The sequence below is a fragment of the Idiotropiscis lumnitzeri genome, chromosome 1 (assembly GCF_059441095.1).
Source record: "Idiotropiscis lumnitzeri isolate Australia: NSW breed Sydney's pygmy pipehorse chromosome 1, RoL_Ilum_1.0, whole genome shotgun sequence".
Lineage (NCBI taxonomy): Eukaryota > Metazoa > Chordata > Actinopteri > Syngnathiformes > Syngnathidae > Idiotropiscis > Idiotropiscis lumnitzeri.
In genome coordinates, this window is record NC_142391.1 from 4,755,920 (window position 1) to 4,772,316 (window position 16,397).

At 41.0% G+C, this 16,397-nt stretch overlaps 1 protein-coding gene and 1 non-coding gene across 3 annotated transcripts; one reads left to right on the forward strand and one right to left on the reverse strand.

The window, feature by feature from the left end:
- Positions 1–2,061: 2,061 nt before the first annotated feature.
- Positions 2,062–15,164, forward strand: LOC148342880 (guanine nucleotide-binding protein G(I)/G(S)/G(O) subunit gamma-2). 2 transcript variants are annotated; one of them, XM_088312133.1, is made up of 4 exons: positions 2,062–2,236; positions 9,851–9,918; positions 12,984–13,079; positions 14,318–15,164. In XM_088312133.1, exons 3-4 carry the CDS (start codon positions 12,993–12,995, stop codon positions 14,444–14,446), a joined length of 216 nt encoding a protein of 71 aa, XP_088168259.1. In that variant the 5' UTR covers positions 2,062–2,236; positions 9,851–9,918; positions 12,984–12,992; the 3' UTR covers positions 14,447–15,164. The 2 variants fall into 2 exon arrangements, with proteins under 2 accessions (XP_088168259.1, XP_088168268.1); XM_088312142.1 differs by having other exon boundaries at positions 2,062–2,231; positions 9,847–9,918.
- A 1,147-nt stretch (positions 15,165–16,311) lies between these two features.
- trnal-cag (transfer RNA leucine (anticodon CAG)) lies at positions 16,312–16,394 on the reverse strand. Its single transcript has one exon. It is a non-coding gene; the product is annotated as a tRNA-Leu (tRNA).
- Between the last annotated feature and the right edge of the window lie 3 nt (positions 16,395–16,397).

Consider the following 16,397-nt stretch of genomic DNA (forward strand, 5'->3'; position numbering starts at 1 on the left):
GCACGTTTTTGGAATGTGTGAGGAAACCGGAGTACCCGGGGAAAATCCACACAGGCACGAGGAGGACCTGCAAACTCCACACAGGAAGGATGGACCCAGGAATTGAACCCTGCACCTATGTAATGTGAGCCGAACGTGCTAACCAGTCATCCACCGTGCTGCCCTGTGCTGTAATTACGCTTTATTAAACCAGTTTATTTCTTTACATACTTTTTATACAACACAGTGACATTTTACTTTAATCAAATTATGCCACAAATAAATGTTGGCTTTCACTGTATTAGCATTGTTGTTGTGTTTGTGTTCACGTGGTTATTGGGAAGGGGAGGATGCTTGGATTTCATCATTTGTGATTTGTGACCATCTGGACCCCTCCCTCACGCCCCCCCCCCCATCCATCCATCCATCCATCCATGCAGGCAGCTGCTGCCCTGCCCCAATGCCTCATGGGATTTAGCCATGCTGCTCAATCACACTGTCACCTAATAGTACTACACGCATACACACACACCATAATGAAATAATTCCATTTGATGAGGGGGGGGGGGGATCTGCTTTCGAAAGTGAAAACATCGCAAAACGAGCTCTAGCTAATTCAAGTAGACAAAAGAGTGTTTGTGTTTGTGTAGGGGGACGAGGGGGGGGTCTGCGTTGTCGTCATTGACGACTCTGGGAGATTCAGAGAATGGATTTCCCTCTCTGTGTTGCCATGGCGACAGCCCTGGATGGAGCATGACTGATTTCGTGTACAGCTGTGCACAGCGCCAGGGGAGAGAGAGGCCAATGTGGCATACATCTTATATAAAGTACAATAAGATGTACAGTGGGCTCACACTTTTGTGGGGAAGAAGGACCAGGCTGGCCCACAAATCTGCATATAATTCATGGCCATTATAAATTTATTGAAATTAAAAAAAAAAAAATAATAAATAAATGTTTTTCTAAACCCTCAAATTTAGTTGAAAATCCATTTTCTTCCACAAAAAAAATAAAATATTTTTAAAAATAAGAATACCCTGTAATTCACACAAAAAGACCCTGTTTGGGAGTCGGGTAGTCCCTCCCATGGTTTTTAAATCTTTCGGTTTGGTGTTGAAAATTTTAATATCATTTGTCGGGCAGGAGTTTTACCTTGGAGCGAGGAATTTTTGGAACACAATGTTTTGTTTGGATCATCCGAACTGTTGTCAGAATCTAGTTTCAGGTGAAGACGTATCAGGTGGGTAAGAAGAGGTTCGTATTTTCCAGAGGTCCACAAACGTTTGGGGCAGCGCTGTACCTTTTAGTTCCAGAAATTAATCTGGATACTAGCACATTTCAACAGTAACTTTTCCCAGAAGGAGGAATTCTAGTAAGACATTTTTTTTTTTTTACTTGCGATTTGTTGAAACGGGATTGTGAATCTGTCCACTATTTAGCGATGAACGGTGGAAAACTAGCGAGAAAAAGAATCCCTGTTCAACGTAAAGCGTGTAAAAAAAGAGCTCTGCCCCGTATTGCCAGAAAACACAAAATTGATGCAGACTCAATTTTTTTAAAACCGCCCATGTTTTATTTTATTTTTTATTTTATTTTTTATTTTATTTTATTTTATTTTATTTTATTTTATTTTATTTTATTTTATTTTATTTTATTTTATTTTATTTTATTTTTTATTTTATTTTATTTTATTTTATTTTATTTTATTTTATTTTATTTTATTTTATTTTATTTTATTTTATTTTATTTTATTTTATTTTATTTTATTTTATTTTATTTTATTTTATTTTATTTCAACATATCATAAACTATGATCCCCAAAACACCCGGATAACATTTACAACGCTTCTTATATGACTGTAATTAAAAAAAAAAAAAAATCTGCTATTTCCTGCTTGCGCCCATATTCATACCGTCGTACAAAGGGGGCTATATATCATCAGGTTGGGAATCCGACTAACATTTTGTTGACATGACTGATGTCAGGATGGACGGAGCGTGCTGAGGATAGCTGACGGCGAGAGCGAACAGAGAGAGGAGGAGGAGGAGGAGGAGGAGGACGAAGAGCAGGAGGGAGGGTATCTTCTGGCAGCCTGGCTGGAGGGTGGAGACTGAGGGAGCGGCAGGCGAGGAGAGGGAGGCAGGAAGGATCTCAGCCAGGGAAGAGCAGGACAGCGTGGATGTAAGCTCGTCTTCGTCGGACTGGATGTGTTTGGTGCCACGTCGGGTCGACCCATTAAAAAAAAAAAAAAAAAAGGTATGTTTCTTTTTTTTCAATGATATTGTGTGTGCTCTTGCTTGATTGATTGTGATGCTGCTGGCGGGTTTACGTCAGGAATCCCCCCCACACACACACACTCCCTTCTAGCAAAAAAAAGAAAAATTCCCACTTCTGGTTGAAATACAAGGATGAAAAAGGAGGTTGAGGCGGGCAAGCTCTGATTATTCCGGACCATTTTCCTTCCTCGAGTGTCACGTCGTGGTCAGAGGAGAAAGGGGGATGAAGGGGGAGGGTCTGCATTTTTTTTTTCTCATCAAGCATACCCAAGTAAATTGTACGCAGCACAAAGGCATTGTCGTGCTTTCACTAAATCTCTTGTGGGGTTTTTTTTTCCACCCGGGCCTGTTTAGCGTTTAGTGTCTCAAGGCCACGGAGATACCGCGGAGACAAAACAGCAGAGGTTAACAAGTGTCGCAAAAGAGAGGAGCGACAAACAAGACCAAGATGACGAGGAAATTGTTCAGGGAATGGACGATCCCTCTGGCTGAGCTGCTGGTTTGTGTGTGATCCGAGTTCAAACAGAAAAAGCGGGTTTGTCGTGGCGTGTAAACGGCCTGTGGGCTAATAGGCTTGGAAGGATGTCGTTGAGCAAAAGGCGACAACCCTTTTTTTTTTTTTTTGTACTCGCCACACTTGTTTGCTCCTGACAAGTGTTGACTTTTGCTTTGGATAAACTTGGGTACATACATAGCAGGACCGAGTTCTGAATCCAAAGACCCCCGGTACAAAGATTAGTTCTTATGGAAGTGAGGCTACCAAATGACCTTTTGGCACAAGGATCAACCATCCAACCAAGTTTTTGTTGTCCTTAAAGAGAAAAAGATTTATTCAGGTCTTAAAATCGTTAAATCTGAAGGAAAGGCAAGTCTTTTAAAGGGAAATCCAGTCGACTGTCAAAGTCCATGTCACCAAAAGGACTGACTGGTTCTTGCGTGCCTGATATCATGTGAGAGATCAATTTTTTTTCTCGGTGGCTCTCAAGTCTAGTAGAAAATCAAGAGGAGGTTTTATTTCAAAAGGAAGTCCAGAATCTAGAGACTGTAGGCATCCAGGTTAAGTTGAGACCTATACGTAGATGAGGCTTGAACCAAGCCCTACAAAACGTAACCAACTAATCAAGTCGCAGCTGGTCTGGTAGACCGAAACGTTAGATCACGGGTGAGCAAACTTTTTGATTGGCGGGCCACAATGGGTTCTAAAATTAGACAAAGGGGTCGGACCAGGAGCAGATGGATGGAGAGTTTTGGTCACCTCACCTCATCGGAGAAAAAAAAAAACATTTAATTTTAAATGAAAGTGAACAAAACCATTACAACAAAATATATTTCTTTGACTGACCACGATATTTAGAAAATAAAACATTAACAAGGTTTATTCGTTTGCCCAGAGTCTTGGCAACTCGGAATTTTAGGTTTTGTCACACAACTGAGTTCAGAATCTCAGGTCTTTATGCTTCCTGGTCAAGTTAAGACCGAGTTTGATGAGGCCAGATCGAGCCAAGCCTGCTGAAAGATAGACTCCGTCAGGTTGCGACTAAGTTTGGATTCAGATGCAACCCTTGAGTCGATTGGAGTCTTTCAAGGTCCTTTAGATAAAAAGTCCTAAGAAAGCAGCCACATCTCAGTTTTCTTCTAAATATTTCTTTGAGTCTCAAGGTAAGGTCCACATCATAAGTCTTTTAGTTCTCGAGTCAAGATTTAGACGGGTCTTCTTGGAACTGTCACCATTTTCGAGCCAAAGACATGCTTGAGTTCTTGTGTCGTGAGTGTTGGTTGAAATCAATCTATGAGTGATTCAGTTCTCTTGCAGGAAGTAAACAATTGATTCTTAAATTTCCTTACAAAAAAAAAATATTCAAGATTTTATGGACTCAAGTCCCAAAAATGTTTAGTGTTAAATCTCATGATTTCAGTTGACCAGGTTAAGTCCATTGATTTTTTTTCTTCAAAACCCGGTGCAGTCAAGTCCTTAATTCTGGGATTGTCTCAAGTTTTCTAGACCAAACTCTTTACAATCCAAATCTTGGACTTGGACTTGAGTCCCAGATTGCAGATGGGGGATTTAGCCGTCAAGTCTTTGGTGGACACCTTCTGAAATAGCAAATTGTAATTTTCCAGGAAGCAGTCCCCTCGAGTCCTGAAGCCCAGTCTTTACAGCCAAGTCCTTGAGTAATGAATATGCCAAGAGTAAGACTCACTAATCAACCAACTATGTTCATTTAGTTTCTGGCTTGCAGATTTAGTCAAAAAGTTTGTTAGAACCCGAATTGGAGTCTCTGTGGTACTAGACCAGGGGTGGCTCGCGCATGCTAGCTCGCGCATGCTAGCTCGCGGATGCTAGCTCGCGCATGCTAGCTCGCGCATGCTAGCTCGCGCATGCTAGCTCGCGCATGCTAGCTCGCGCATGCTAGCTCGCGCATGCTAGCTCGCGCATGCTAGCTGGCGCATGCTAGCTCGCGCATGCTAGCTGGCGCATGCTAGCTCGCGCATGCTAGCTCGCGCACCTCAGACCGATGAGCAGATAGAAATAGAAATAGAAATAGAAATCCCTTTATTGTCATTGTACTCAAGTGTGCAACGAGATTAGAGATGGATGGAGTGTTTTGGTAACCTCAAAAAAATACTTTTAATTTTCAATGAAAGGGAATAAAATCATTTCAACAATATATATGTCTTTGAAAAACCACAGTATTTAGAAAATAAAACATTAACAAGGTTTATTCATTTCATTTTTTTCAAATTCGACGGGCCGCATGTGGCCCCAGGGCCGTAGTTTGCCCACGCCTGTTCTAGACCATCCCGTCAGTGAAAACTTTCAAGTAAGATCCCTCTGAGGACTCCAAAGTCTCAGCAAAGCTCCCCCCCCTTGCACTCTCAGCACAATCTAAACAAGGCCGGATGTTTGTCATATTGTTAACAGTCCAGCAGTCTGACACTGTTATTCTTGGCCAGCTGATTGGTTCCAGAGGAGACATGTGTTTATCTCCACTGCACTTGCAGCCACACCGTTTCAACATCTACCCTTAACTCTTAACCCGGAACCACAAGGGGATCTTTTATTCCCCCAAAACCATTCAGTGCTTGTTTGCCACTTTGAAAACATAAAATTATACCTCAAATTGCATCGAGCGCGCTGTCGTTGCTGCTCTTTGTCCTTGTTTCTACCCCACTTACTTCGGTTACATAACATACAATTTCAAGGTTTTTAACCCTTTTGGCGTGTGAGGCCATTTTTTTTTTAAATCAACATTTCACGCTTGCGGGATTGTTCTTGATTGGATGTCGCTGCTTGAGTCCAACGGAGAAGACGTAGCAGGACGCCATTGTTTGATCTGCTAAACATAAGAGAGCACAGTTGTGCTCCCTGGGGCAATAAGCCGCCTCCCCGCTGCCTCCTCTACTCCCGGTAGATGCATCATTTCCTGGGCCACTGCCTCCTACCGAGCCCCCACAACGCTCCCCCCACTCCCGACCACAACCCACCCATCCTTCTGGGGCCTAGATTAACCTCCAAGACACACACACACACACACACGCACGCACACACTACAATGTATACGCCAAGATGGGCAGGGAGTTCTGAGGGTATCGCAGATGTCCGTGCTAATGGAATGATGACAGGTGGCGGTGGGCCGACTGTGAGACATTGAGAGAAAGTGGAGAATCTTGTTTTACTTTAGGGTAATTTAGGAAAAAAAAAAAAAAGATTATTCATTTCATTGCCTCCGCCAAGTGTGAATGCGATTGTCTTTGGTTGGTCGGTCAGTTAGTTTAGAGGAGTGCGTCTCAAATTGTGGGGGGGCGAGTGTGAACTTGGGGAACATGCTTTTTACGACAATAAAGTGTAATTGTACATCCAGTCCAGTAGTTGGCAGTGGCACTCTCCTTGCCTATTGTGCACAGCGAGTATTAACTCTATGGTGTAGATGTTTTGTTTTTTTTTTGCAATGAAAATGCTATTATTTATAGTTGCGGTGGGAGAGTGAGTGCGAATTGTTTTCTCCTTGCTGGGGGGGGGCCTCACAGAAAATAATTGAGAAGCACTGGTTTAGACTCTAAACTTTAGAGGAATTATTCCCCAGACGGACTTCGTCGGACTTCAAAGGTGGAAGTCTCTCGAGTGATACAAACAAATGATGCGTAGAAAGCAACCGCGCAAGCTAACGTAGCGTTGTAATGACATGCTTAGTCCTTTAAATATCCCATTGGTAAAAAAAAAAAAACATCAGCTTTACAAATGTATTATTAAAATAATATATTAATAGAGCCAATGTTTTAAAGCTACATACGCCAGAAAAACATACTATGTCGGAAAACGGGGAAAGGCAGAAACATTTTACTTCATGCTTTGAATACGGAAAAAAAAGTAATACTTGATACTTTGATACAAACCTAAAATGTGAGCTTAACTGAGAGTGCAGACAACATTCTGAACCCTAGTATCTCTTCAGGGTGAATGCTATCTTGCTATAAGTTAGCTTGCCCAAAGAATGATCCCATATGAAAGACAAAAGATGCCTAGTCACACACAGAGAGACCTCTGGTGAAGGCCAAAGCAAAGAAATGAGGTCCACGGTGACCAAAAGTGATGATAAGACGTAATATCACCTTCCGTTGCATTGTAACGCAACGCTGGCCAACTGACATACGACTCGTACGAAACCTCGCCCTCGAACAGAAGCAAGGACGCCGAAACCGCAGTCGAGTCATCTGCATCAACATCACACCAGATAACAGCAACTCCAAATAGTTAGCTTAGCAGCTAGCGTAATCCCTCACAAAGAAGTACCGTATTTTTACGGCCAAAAGACGCGCTGTATCAAAGGGCGCAGCACCAGTTGAGGGTGCTATTTCTGTATTTTCATACTTATACTGGGCTCGCCGCACTACAAGGCGCATGCTAGCTTGCGCATGCTAGCTCGCGCTGTCACACACTGTCAGCAGCAGCACCTCAGACCAATGAGCGATGTCATGGCAACACAGCTAATCAAAACGGTTGCTGTTAATAAAAAAATGGAGAGCCTTTCTTTTAAAATGATGGGCAATGTTCCCCCAGTCCTCTAGGTGGCAGTAATATAAAGAAGAGTTGTAAAGAAAGCTGAAAGAAGTCAGAAGTGTAACGGTAGAGCCAGCATTTTATTTACTTCACCCTTCCACCACCATGTGATTCTACAACGGGGATTTTGTTGGATCTCTGTAGACTCTGGTTTAATCACACTTCCTCCAAGGTCCAGATGGGAGGTCCAGGGGACACATGTTTAATTACCATGCTGTGCTGCCGCACTCCGGGCTTCACAAAGAGAGGACACTCCCCGCCTGCCGATGATCTTTAGTTCTCTTTGACACACTGAGAAAAAAATATTGTCAGGCTAATAAGCATGAGAGGGCGGATGTTGGGGCGTGGGGGTGGGGGAGGGGGGCTTTGGTGTGGGTGTGGTAGAGAGGAGTTAAATATCAGAGCAACAGATTGTCCGGCGCAATGGGGCGTGCAATTACATTTTCCTTGGCGGGAAGTCTCCTGTGGCGGTTGTACGTCATCACGTGTGAGTGACACTGACTCATGCGACACATGCTTTACAACAGCGCCAGTTCATTGAACATCCCATAAAAAAAATTTTTTAAAATTAAAAATAGAAGGGCCCTATTTTGGGAGACTGACACCGGCGGTGACATGGTGGACCACTGGTTAGCACGATGGCCGAAGGAGCAGGGGTACAGGGTTCGATTCCGGCTTCAGCCTTCCTGTGTGGAGATTGAATCTTCTCCCCGTGGTGCCTATGTGGGTTTTCTCCAGGTACTCCGGTTTGCCCCCACGTTCCAAAAGACATGCATGGGAGGTTGATTGAACACTGAATTGCTCCTAGGTATAGCGTGAGTGGTTGTTTGTCTTTGTGTGCCCTGTGATTGGTGGCAATCTGTTAAGGGTGAACCCCGCCTACTGCCCAAAGATAGCCGGGATAGGCTCCAGCCCATTCCCGCAGAATCGTTTTAGAAATCAATTAATTGAATGAATTACAATCATTATCATCTTAAAAATATTTTAATATTGTGTGGGTGAGCTGGACAGTTGATGTTTTGGGTGATGATTTCTTGGCGGGGGGTCTGGGCCAACAATTTTTATGAATAAAGCCGGTGGGTCGAAGCCATAAGAGTCCCGAGATCGCGACCGGAGGACGGGGGACTGACCGGCAAAAAAGGGTCAAATGCCCAGCTCTGTCACGATCCCTTTTCAAAAGCACATCGGAGCAGTTTACCATGTCATTTTTCACATGGCCACTCTCGGTGGGGTTAACTCGCAACAGGAGACGGCTTGTGAGCGAAAACTGTCACAAGTTGGCGCTCATGTGACTGCCGGCGTTTGTTTGCTGTGTCAACGTTGGGCAAGTTATACAGAAAGATGCTAACATGCTAAGCCCCTCCTCCCCGGCATACTGAACATGAGTTTGCGTTTGCTCGTTGCGGAAAGTTTATTTTGCCGTTGGCACTTCTTGAGGAGTGAGGTTTTTCCCGCTCTCTCTCTCTCTCTCTCTCTCTGTCTTTTCTTTTTGCTAATGGATGCTTTTCTACCCCACCGCATCAGTGCGGGATTTACGAGAGCCGGAATTCCCTTCCTCTGCAGATCTGCTCATGCGGAGTAATTGGTCCATTTATCAGAAGCAGCAGACAGCGAGTGTCACGTGTCCGCGGACAATGACGCCGTCCAGGCAAGGAAAAAGGAGGATGAGCCACTTGAACCAAGGGGTGGGCAACCTAAAGCGCGTGGGCCACAAACAGCCAAAGCAAAAAGTTCAAATTTGGTGATGATATGAAGTGGAAATTCCCTTGACCTTGATTCAGTTCAAAGTTGTGTTTAGATGTCATTATTCGAAGAGCGGACTTGCGCAGTTATTTGTTTTTTTTTCCCTGTCCAGCCTTGAGAAACTTTGGGCAAATTTATTTTGATACTGTATCTAAGGTTCTTTCCAGGCCTGTAAGCATGTCACCACACATTTGACTTTTTGGTCTCCCAGAAGATTTATTCTCAACATTCAAGTTATGGAATTGGAAGTTGTCGCGTTCACTTTGGTCATTGTGAAACGTCATCTCCTCCTAAACTGGAAATCTACGAATGCTCCTTAACATGTTCTGGATAAATGATGTTATGTCCTTTTTGGAAATAGAAAAAATCTGATATTCAAGAAAAGGTAGTCTGACCAATTTCTTTAGTCAATGGCAACCTTTTATGGACTTTTTTGCAGCATTTTTACTTATTTATTTTTGCTTTTTTAAATAATTTTTTAAATTTCATTTTCTTTATTAACCTCACTGTTACTGTTGTGGAAAATGTAAAATCTGTTTATACCATTGTTGTAATTCTGTTATTGTTAACGTTTTGCTCTTGTTATACACTAATAATCAAAATAAAAGAAAAAAGAGGAAATTCCCTGGAGAAATATCCCACGAATCAAAAAACAAAATTCTTGATGGCCAGTGTTTCTGACAACACAGGTTCTTCTTTGATTTGCATGCATCGTTTAAATCAAACACACAAGTATTGTTACCAGATGCAGTCACGCGTTCTCATGTTTTTTTTTCCCTCTTTTTTACAGAGGGCCGAGCTCAACTCGCTGACTTGAGCTGCAGACGCTGAGAAGGAGTGCGGCGGCGTGAGCAGACGAGGTAAAGACGATGCTTCTCCTTGTCAATGAACTGTCATCGCAACGGCAACCAATTGCGATGATTGGTGACTCGAGACGAGGCAGCTGACCGCGAATTAACCGCCTGTTGTCCATTTTGTTCCTCTGTGATGTCCCGTGACCTTTTATTGTTGGCACGCACACGCGTGATCATCTGATGCATGACTCTTTCTCCTCTCCCACAAATGATCTTTGCGACATGCTTTGAAATCTCAGATATCGTGCTTAACAAATCGCATTGGAGAATTTTCTTTTTCCAATTGAGCCCCTGAAGCCAGTTTGACTTAGCCATGTGAAATTTGGTGGGCAAGAGTAGAAAATATCCGCTGAAAATACACAAAAAGTCGGCCATTTTGGTTTGGAGGGGCCATTTTTGGGTATTTTGGCCAGTTTCACAATTTCCAGACTACCATAACACATTTTGTCCAATCGCGATTTGTACTTGACAGATGTGTGACACTTAATTGTGAAAGATTTCGCCATTGCGTTTAGGTAGAGAATGTCAGCAAATTCTGATGACTTGCCATAAAGCACAAAGCTCATAACGATAACTCAGATTCACAAAGTCAGCGCCAGACCAAATGTTTTGAAAATTTGTTATTTGACATTATTGCGCTCCGGAGTCACCGTATTATCATAATAAAATTTAGACTTGTTGATGAAGTGAAAGCTGTCAAAATAAGCATCCAATATTAAAAGTATGACAAAATAAAATAAATTTCAAAAAATATTCTTAAACACTTAAACAAATTCTAATATTGATAATAAACCAAATTTGATTTGATTTGATTAAAATGCCCCAATAATTGAATACAAAATGCAAAATAAACAAATTAAACAAAACCAAATCAAGCAAATACTAAAGTACTGAGAAAAAAATGCTGAAACAATAACAAATGACGCGAATAAAATCATTACTTAAATGTGTAAATATAAATATAAAATAATATAAATTAAAAAAATAATATATATATATAAATATAAATATGTACTTAAATATATATATAAAGAAAGCAAAAATATATTTTTTATTAATAAATACAATAAAAGCTGTTGATTTGGAGTTTTAGCATTAGCATTTAGCTTGTGCATCTGTCATTTCAATGGAGTAAACTATCCAAGTGTTGAGTGTGCGATTTTTTTTTTTTTCCGTGTTTTTAATCAGTATGTCACTTTTTAACACTAACGAGGACAAAAAAGTCCTAATTTTGTCCAGACACCCCAGAAACCTGAAAGCACGCCTCCCCCGAGCCGTGAAACAATGACCTCGATACAAAAGATGACTTTGACTTGTCAGTCATGTTCAGGAAGTAAACCTTGACCCTATTTTCATTCGGGACTCTCGAAAGTGTGCGCACACCATTTGACCGTGAATTCATAAATAGCGAAACACGAATGGACGGGGGTTCACTGTGCTGTATTTATTTTTGTCGATGGGGTGAGAAAACGGTACTTTCCCAACTTGTGGCAGGTGTGGCATATTCATCAACCCGCTGAGAAGGTGTGTGCGCGTGCGTGGGGGTGTGCGTGTGTGTGTGTGTGAGATCCATCAACGTTCACCCGCAGCGCACCAACAGAGATCAGTCTTAAGCCCACTTGGATTCATCCCGCCGCAGAGGAAGGACAGGCAGCGGGAGGGCTGGCGTCGGGTCACGGGGGGTCCGTGCGCCATCTTTTCAAATTCATCCATGCATCCATTATTATCTCAAACATTTTTATCCACAATCGGGATGTGGATGTGCGGCAAACTCCGACGAAATCAGAATCAGAATGCCCTTTTTATTGCCGTTATACTCGGTGTACAATGAGATTGGAGAGCTCCCCTGTCCAGCGTAAATAAAGATAATAAAAATAAGGTAATAAATAAAATAAATAAATCATAAAATAAAAGAATATACAAAAAATTTATTAGCCCACGAGGGAGGTAGCTGACAGATGTCAGCGTCATCCAATAAATCTCAGTCTCACTCGATTTGGTGTGACGTGTGGATCCACATAACATAGCGCAGGGGTGGGCAAACTTTTTGATTGGTGGGCCACAATGGGTTCTAAAATTTGACAGAAGGTGCGGTTGGATAGAGTGTTTTGGTAACCTCAACTCATCAGAGAAAAAAAAATACATTTAATTTTAAATGAAAATGAAGAAAAGCATTCCAACAAAATATCTGTGTTTGACACACCACAGCATTTAGAAAATAAAACATTAAAAAGGTTTATTCATTCAATTTTTTTTCAAGTTCGGCGGGCCGGATTAAAAGGTTTAATGGGGCGCATGTGGCCCCCGGGCCGTAGTTTGCCCACACTTGACATAGCTGGTTGTAAGATAGCAGGCTAACATTATACTAACCTGTTAGCATGGTAGCCGATGGACTGGTGTCAGAGGCCCGAATTTGGAGTTTGACAGCGCTCAGTCGCAACTTATGTAGTGGGGGGAGGACAAGCTCAAGTGCCCAAAAAACACGGACATTTGAAATAGTGTAAAAGAGCTTACCGTTTAACAATTTGGATTTTGTCTTTTGCAAATGCTTTCAGCTCGTATCTTCAGACATCCACCATTATCCAATCCACTTCTCCTCATGAGTATCGCAGGCATGCTGGATCTTCAGACATATTTAATATATTTACTGACTATTAACTGCGTAACATTAGAGGGTAAAAGAAAAATCTAAATAAAAATTATGATTAAAAAAAAACAACTGAATAGTTACTTATATGAAATGTGTCCAGTTAGATTGTTAATGTAATGTAAATGTAATTCTTCATAATATAATGTGTCACATTTATAAAATATGTACAGAACCGGGCCGTACGTATTCCTGGCATGACTTCCAATGTAATGATCGATGTGAAAATGAGCTGTGGACAAAGCAGTGCCCCCACCTCACTCACCCTCCGCTCCTACCTCACCTCCCACCGCCGCTGCCACCAGCTGCCTAGCAACTGAGACCATAAATAAAATGGCCGCGTGTGTGTGATAATAAAGTGAGTGTGGGTGTGCGCCGCGCGACGTACGACAGTCCGGTGACGTGACGATGTTGTCCCGTGCAGACCGCGCCCATGGCGAGCAATAACACGGCCAGCATCGCACAAGCCAGGAAGCTGGTGGAGCAGCTCAAGATGGAGGCCAACATCGACAGGATAAAGGTGAGCCGAGTGGGCGTGACCGTGAGCGGTGCGTGGCTGTTTTCATCGTCCCTTATTAGCCTCAGCTGGATCACGAGGAATTCTGCCTAGCAACATGTGGCAAACGTGTGATGTGACCAATTGGGGAAGGGTGATTTTTATTTTGCATGTGTTTTAAAAAAAAGATGTAGTCAATTAAAAAAAATATACTTTATGCGCCCCCACTATTATAAACACTATTATGGTATTCGCATTTGTGGACTACGAATAAAGCAGAAAAATCATCTCAGCTGGCGGCCATTTTGCCATTTGCCGTCGACTGACAGTGATCAGCTTGCGAACGTCATATGACCAAACCCAGAAAACAGGTGAGCTGTGACGGTCTGAGGCATTGTGATGTCATTTTCAGTCGACAGCAAGTGGCAAAATGGCCGCCCACTGAGATGGATAATAAACGTTATTTATTATGTTGACTTTTCTGCTTAATTCTAATTCCACTAATGCAGTATTATTCTGAATCCCATATTTATTCACACATGCATTTAAAATTCTTTTATTTTCAACTTGCCATTAGTTTACATAAAAAAAACAATTTTTGTACAAAGTTCCATTCATATTTCATTTTTTATATTTGACATTTTATTAATTGATTTATTTACTTTTAAATTTTTCGGGGTGTTTCATTTAAAATGAGAAAGTCATGGAGATAGGTTGCAAAATTATCAAAGTTGTACTGTTTTACACTACTTTGAAGTTTAAAAAAATAAATAAAAACAAAACAAAAAGGTTACCAAAATTGCATTTCTTTTCAACACCAAAAAAATATATTTCTCTGCAGCCCATCATCCGATTATCAAAATTCTTGGTGCATTGAACTCAAGTTGAAGTGGCCATTCCAATCAGCATTTTGACAGACATTTATTTTGGGGAAGACCTTGTTGCTAATTATGTAATTAAATTATTACTGTATACTTTTATAAAGTGCTATTTTTCATAACTAAACAGCGCTGGTGAAAAGAATGCACTTTCTGACTTCTATATCCGTCAATGGCAGTGAATGAGTTCAACAACACAAAAACTTCTGTTCGTGTTTTTTGGGTGGCTGAAACAGATTAACGGCATTTCCATTCACTTGCACGGGGAAATATGATTTGGGATGGCTGTGAGTTACGAATGTGGTCACGGAACAAATTTAACTCAGAAATGGACGTACCACTGAATTTGTCGTTTGATATCAACGTGTCACGATGTGATTTCAGGTGTCGAAAGCAGCGGCAGACCTGATGTCCTACTGTGAAGCGCACTCCAAAGAAGACCCGCTGCTCTCACCGGTCCCTGCCTCGGAGAACCCCTTCCGGGAGAAGAAGTTCTTCTGCGCCATCTTGTAAAAAAATAAATCAATTTAAAAAATGGTGATGCCACCGATGCCATGCGCTGGGAAGTTTGGAACGCGGACGTTGGGGTCAGTGGAGAAGATGTAGAAATCTTTTGGAATCTCATCCGTGGATGGGATGTGTCAATGGGGTTTGTGGTGGCTTTTTTTTCCGAGGGTGAAGCATGTTGAGGGTCGATGCTTTGATGATGATGCTAACGGTGAGATGATGGACGACTCTTCAGGCTGTGACGTGTACAAAATTAGTTAAGTTTTTGTGTTTTTTGTTTAGAAGTGTGCATTTGTGTGTGAGTGTGAGTGTATGATTGTGCTTGACTCACGCACAGTAGGACCACGAACTAAACTTCCTCCGCTAGACGCCACCTGAAGGTTGAAACTATGATTTAAGTGGTTTCTCCTACCTGGATATATCTTTCTACAGTATAACGCTATGTGGTTTCTTTTTTTTATTATTATTATTTTAAACATCCGTAGTGACAGCTTTTCTGTGGGATGTTTTGGAACACTCGATGGTGTGATTTTCTTCTCGACATACAGTGATGAGTAAGTTTATGGGAAACAAACAAACAAACAAAAAAATACGTCTACGAGATGTTCGGTTTATGACAGTGTGATCAAGTCTGTCTCCTTTCCCGTCACGCAAACCTTCTTTCTTACTCTTTGTACAAAAACAAAACGATACGCGAGTAAAACTGTGATGTGCTGTTAGTAAAGTGTGGTTGTCTTTTTCTTCTTTTTGTGCCTACATAAAACAATCTCAGTATTTTATTAGTTGATTTTTTTTAATGTCGTTCCTGGTGGTTCATGTTGTATTTTAAAATATTTTATAATATGTATACATAACATTGTTAAAATATTTTAAACTACTACACGAACCACCAAGAACGACATTAAAAAAAATCAACTAATAAAATACTAAGATAAAATAAATAATTAAAGGGTCCTTGACTTTGTTGAATAGAGCTGTATAAATATAGTTTAAAAAAATAAATACTACACTATATACAGTAGATAACTGCTTTGAATATTTTGCAAAAAAATACATGTTATTGCTGCAAATGAAACGCCTAATAACGTATTTACCATAAATTCCGTTCAGTCCAAAATGCAACAAAGCTAGGAAGCTCGCTCTCGGGACAAAAAGAATGTGGATGTCCCCTGGTGGCTGGTTGCAGAAATGGTCACAATTCAATTACTGGGGAACCAATAAATTAGTTTTCTTTTTTTTTTTAAATTAAATCCACAGTGGACAAAGAAGAGATTTTTTTGTTTTCTCAAAGAGGATCTGTGATGACATGAAAAGTTAAGATCACCCAGTTGGGGTTCAGTTTGGATATAAAATTTCTAAAGTGATTATATTAAAAATAAACTAATTACAATATTATGGAATAATCCCCCAAATATTTCAAACTACTCTTTTTACACTACACACGTTGTATTCGTGACCCATCACTATTTTCTGTTAATTAAACACAATGAAAATTTTAATATGATATGAGGGTTGTATTTTACTCTTTACAGCTCTGTTATATATAACTTTTGAGTACCAAATACTTGCGTTCTTTTTTTAAACGGTTTCATTTCAAACATTTATTTAAGTACAGCTTTTATTAACCTTTTAAGTACTGTATGTTTAAATTACATTATCACTTAAGTATTTGTTTTTCCTTTGCAGTATTAAAGCTCAGTATTGTTTTTGAAACTGTGCATATTGGCTGTACATATATGATGTACTTTACATGTATAAAGTTACCACACACGGTCGATATCAAACAGATAAGAAAAAGTTACCACACACGGTCCATATCAAACAGATAAGAAGTATTAAAGTAAGAAAAAGCAACAGTGAAAAAGTTCAGCTGTCAGAAGTGGGATTCGAACCCACGCCTCCAGGGGAGACTGCGACCTGAACGCAGCGCCTTAGACCGCTCGGCCATCCTGACATA

Excerpts from the sequence above, each read along its gene's own strand:
- LOC148342880 (XM_088312133.1), top strand. The coding sequence starts at position 12,993 with ATGGCGAGCAATAACACGGCCAGCATCGCACAAGCCAGGAAGCTGGTG. Across the intron at positions 13,080-14,317 it reads CCAACATCGACAGGATAAAG|GTGTCGAAAGCAGCGGCAGA; the intron begins GTGAGCCGAGTG and ends ATGTGATTTCAG.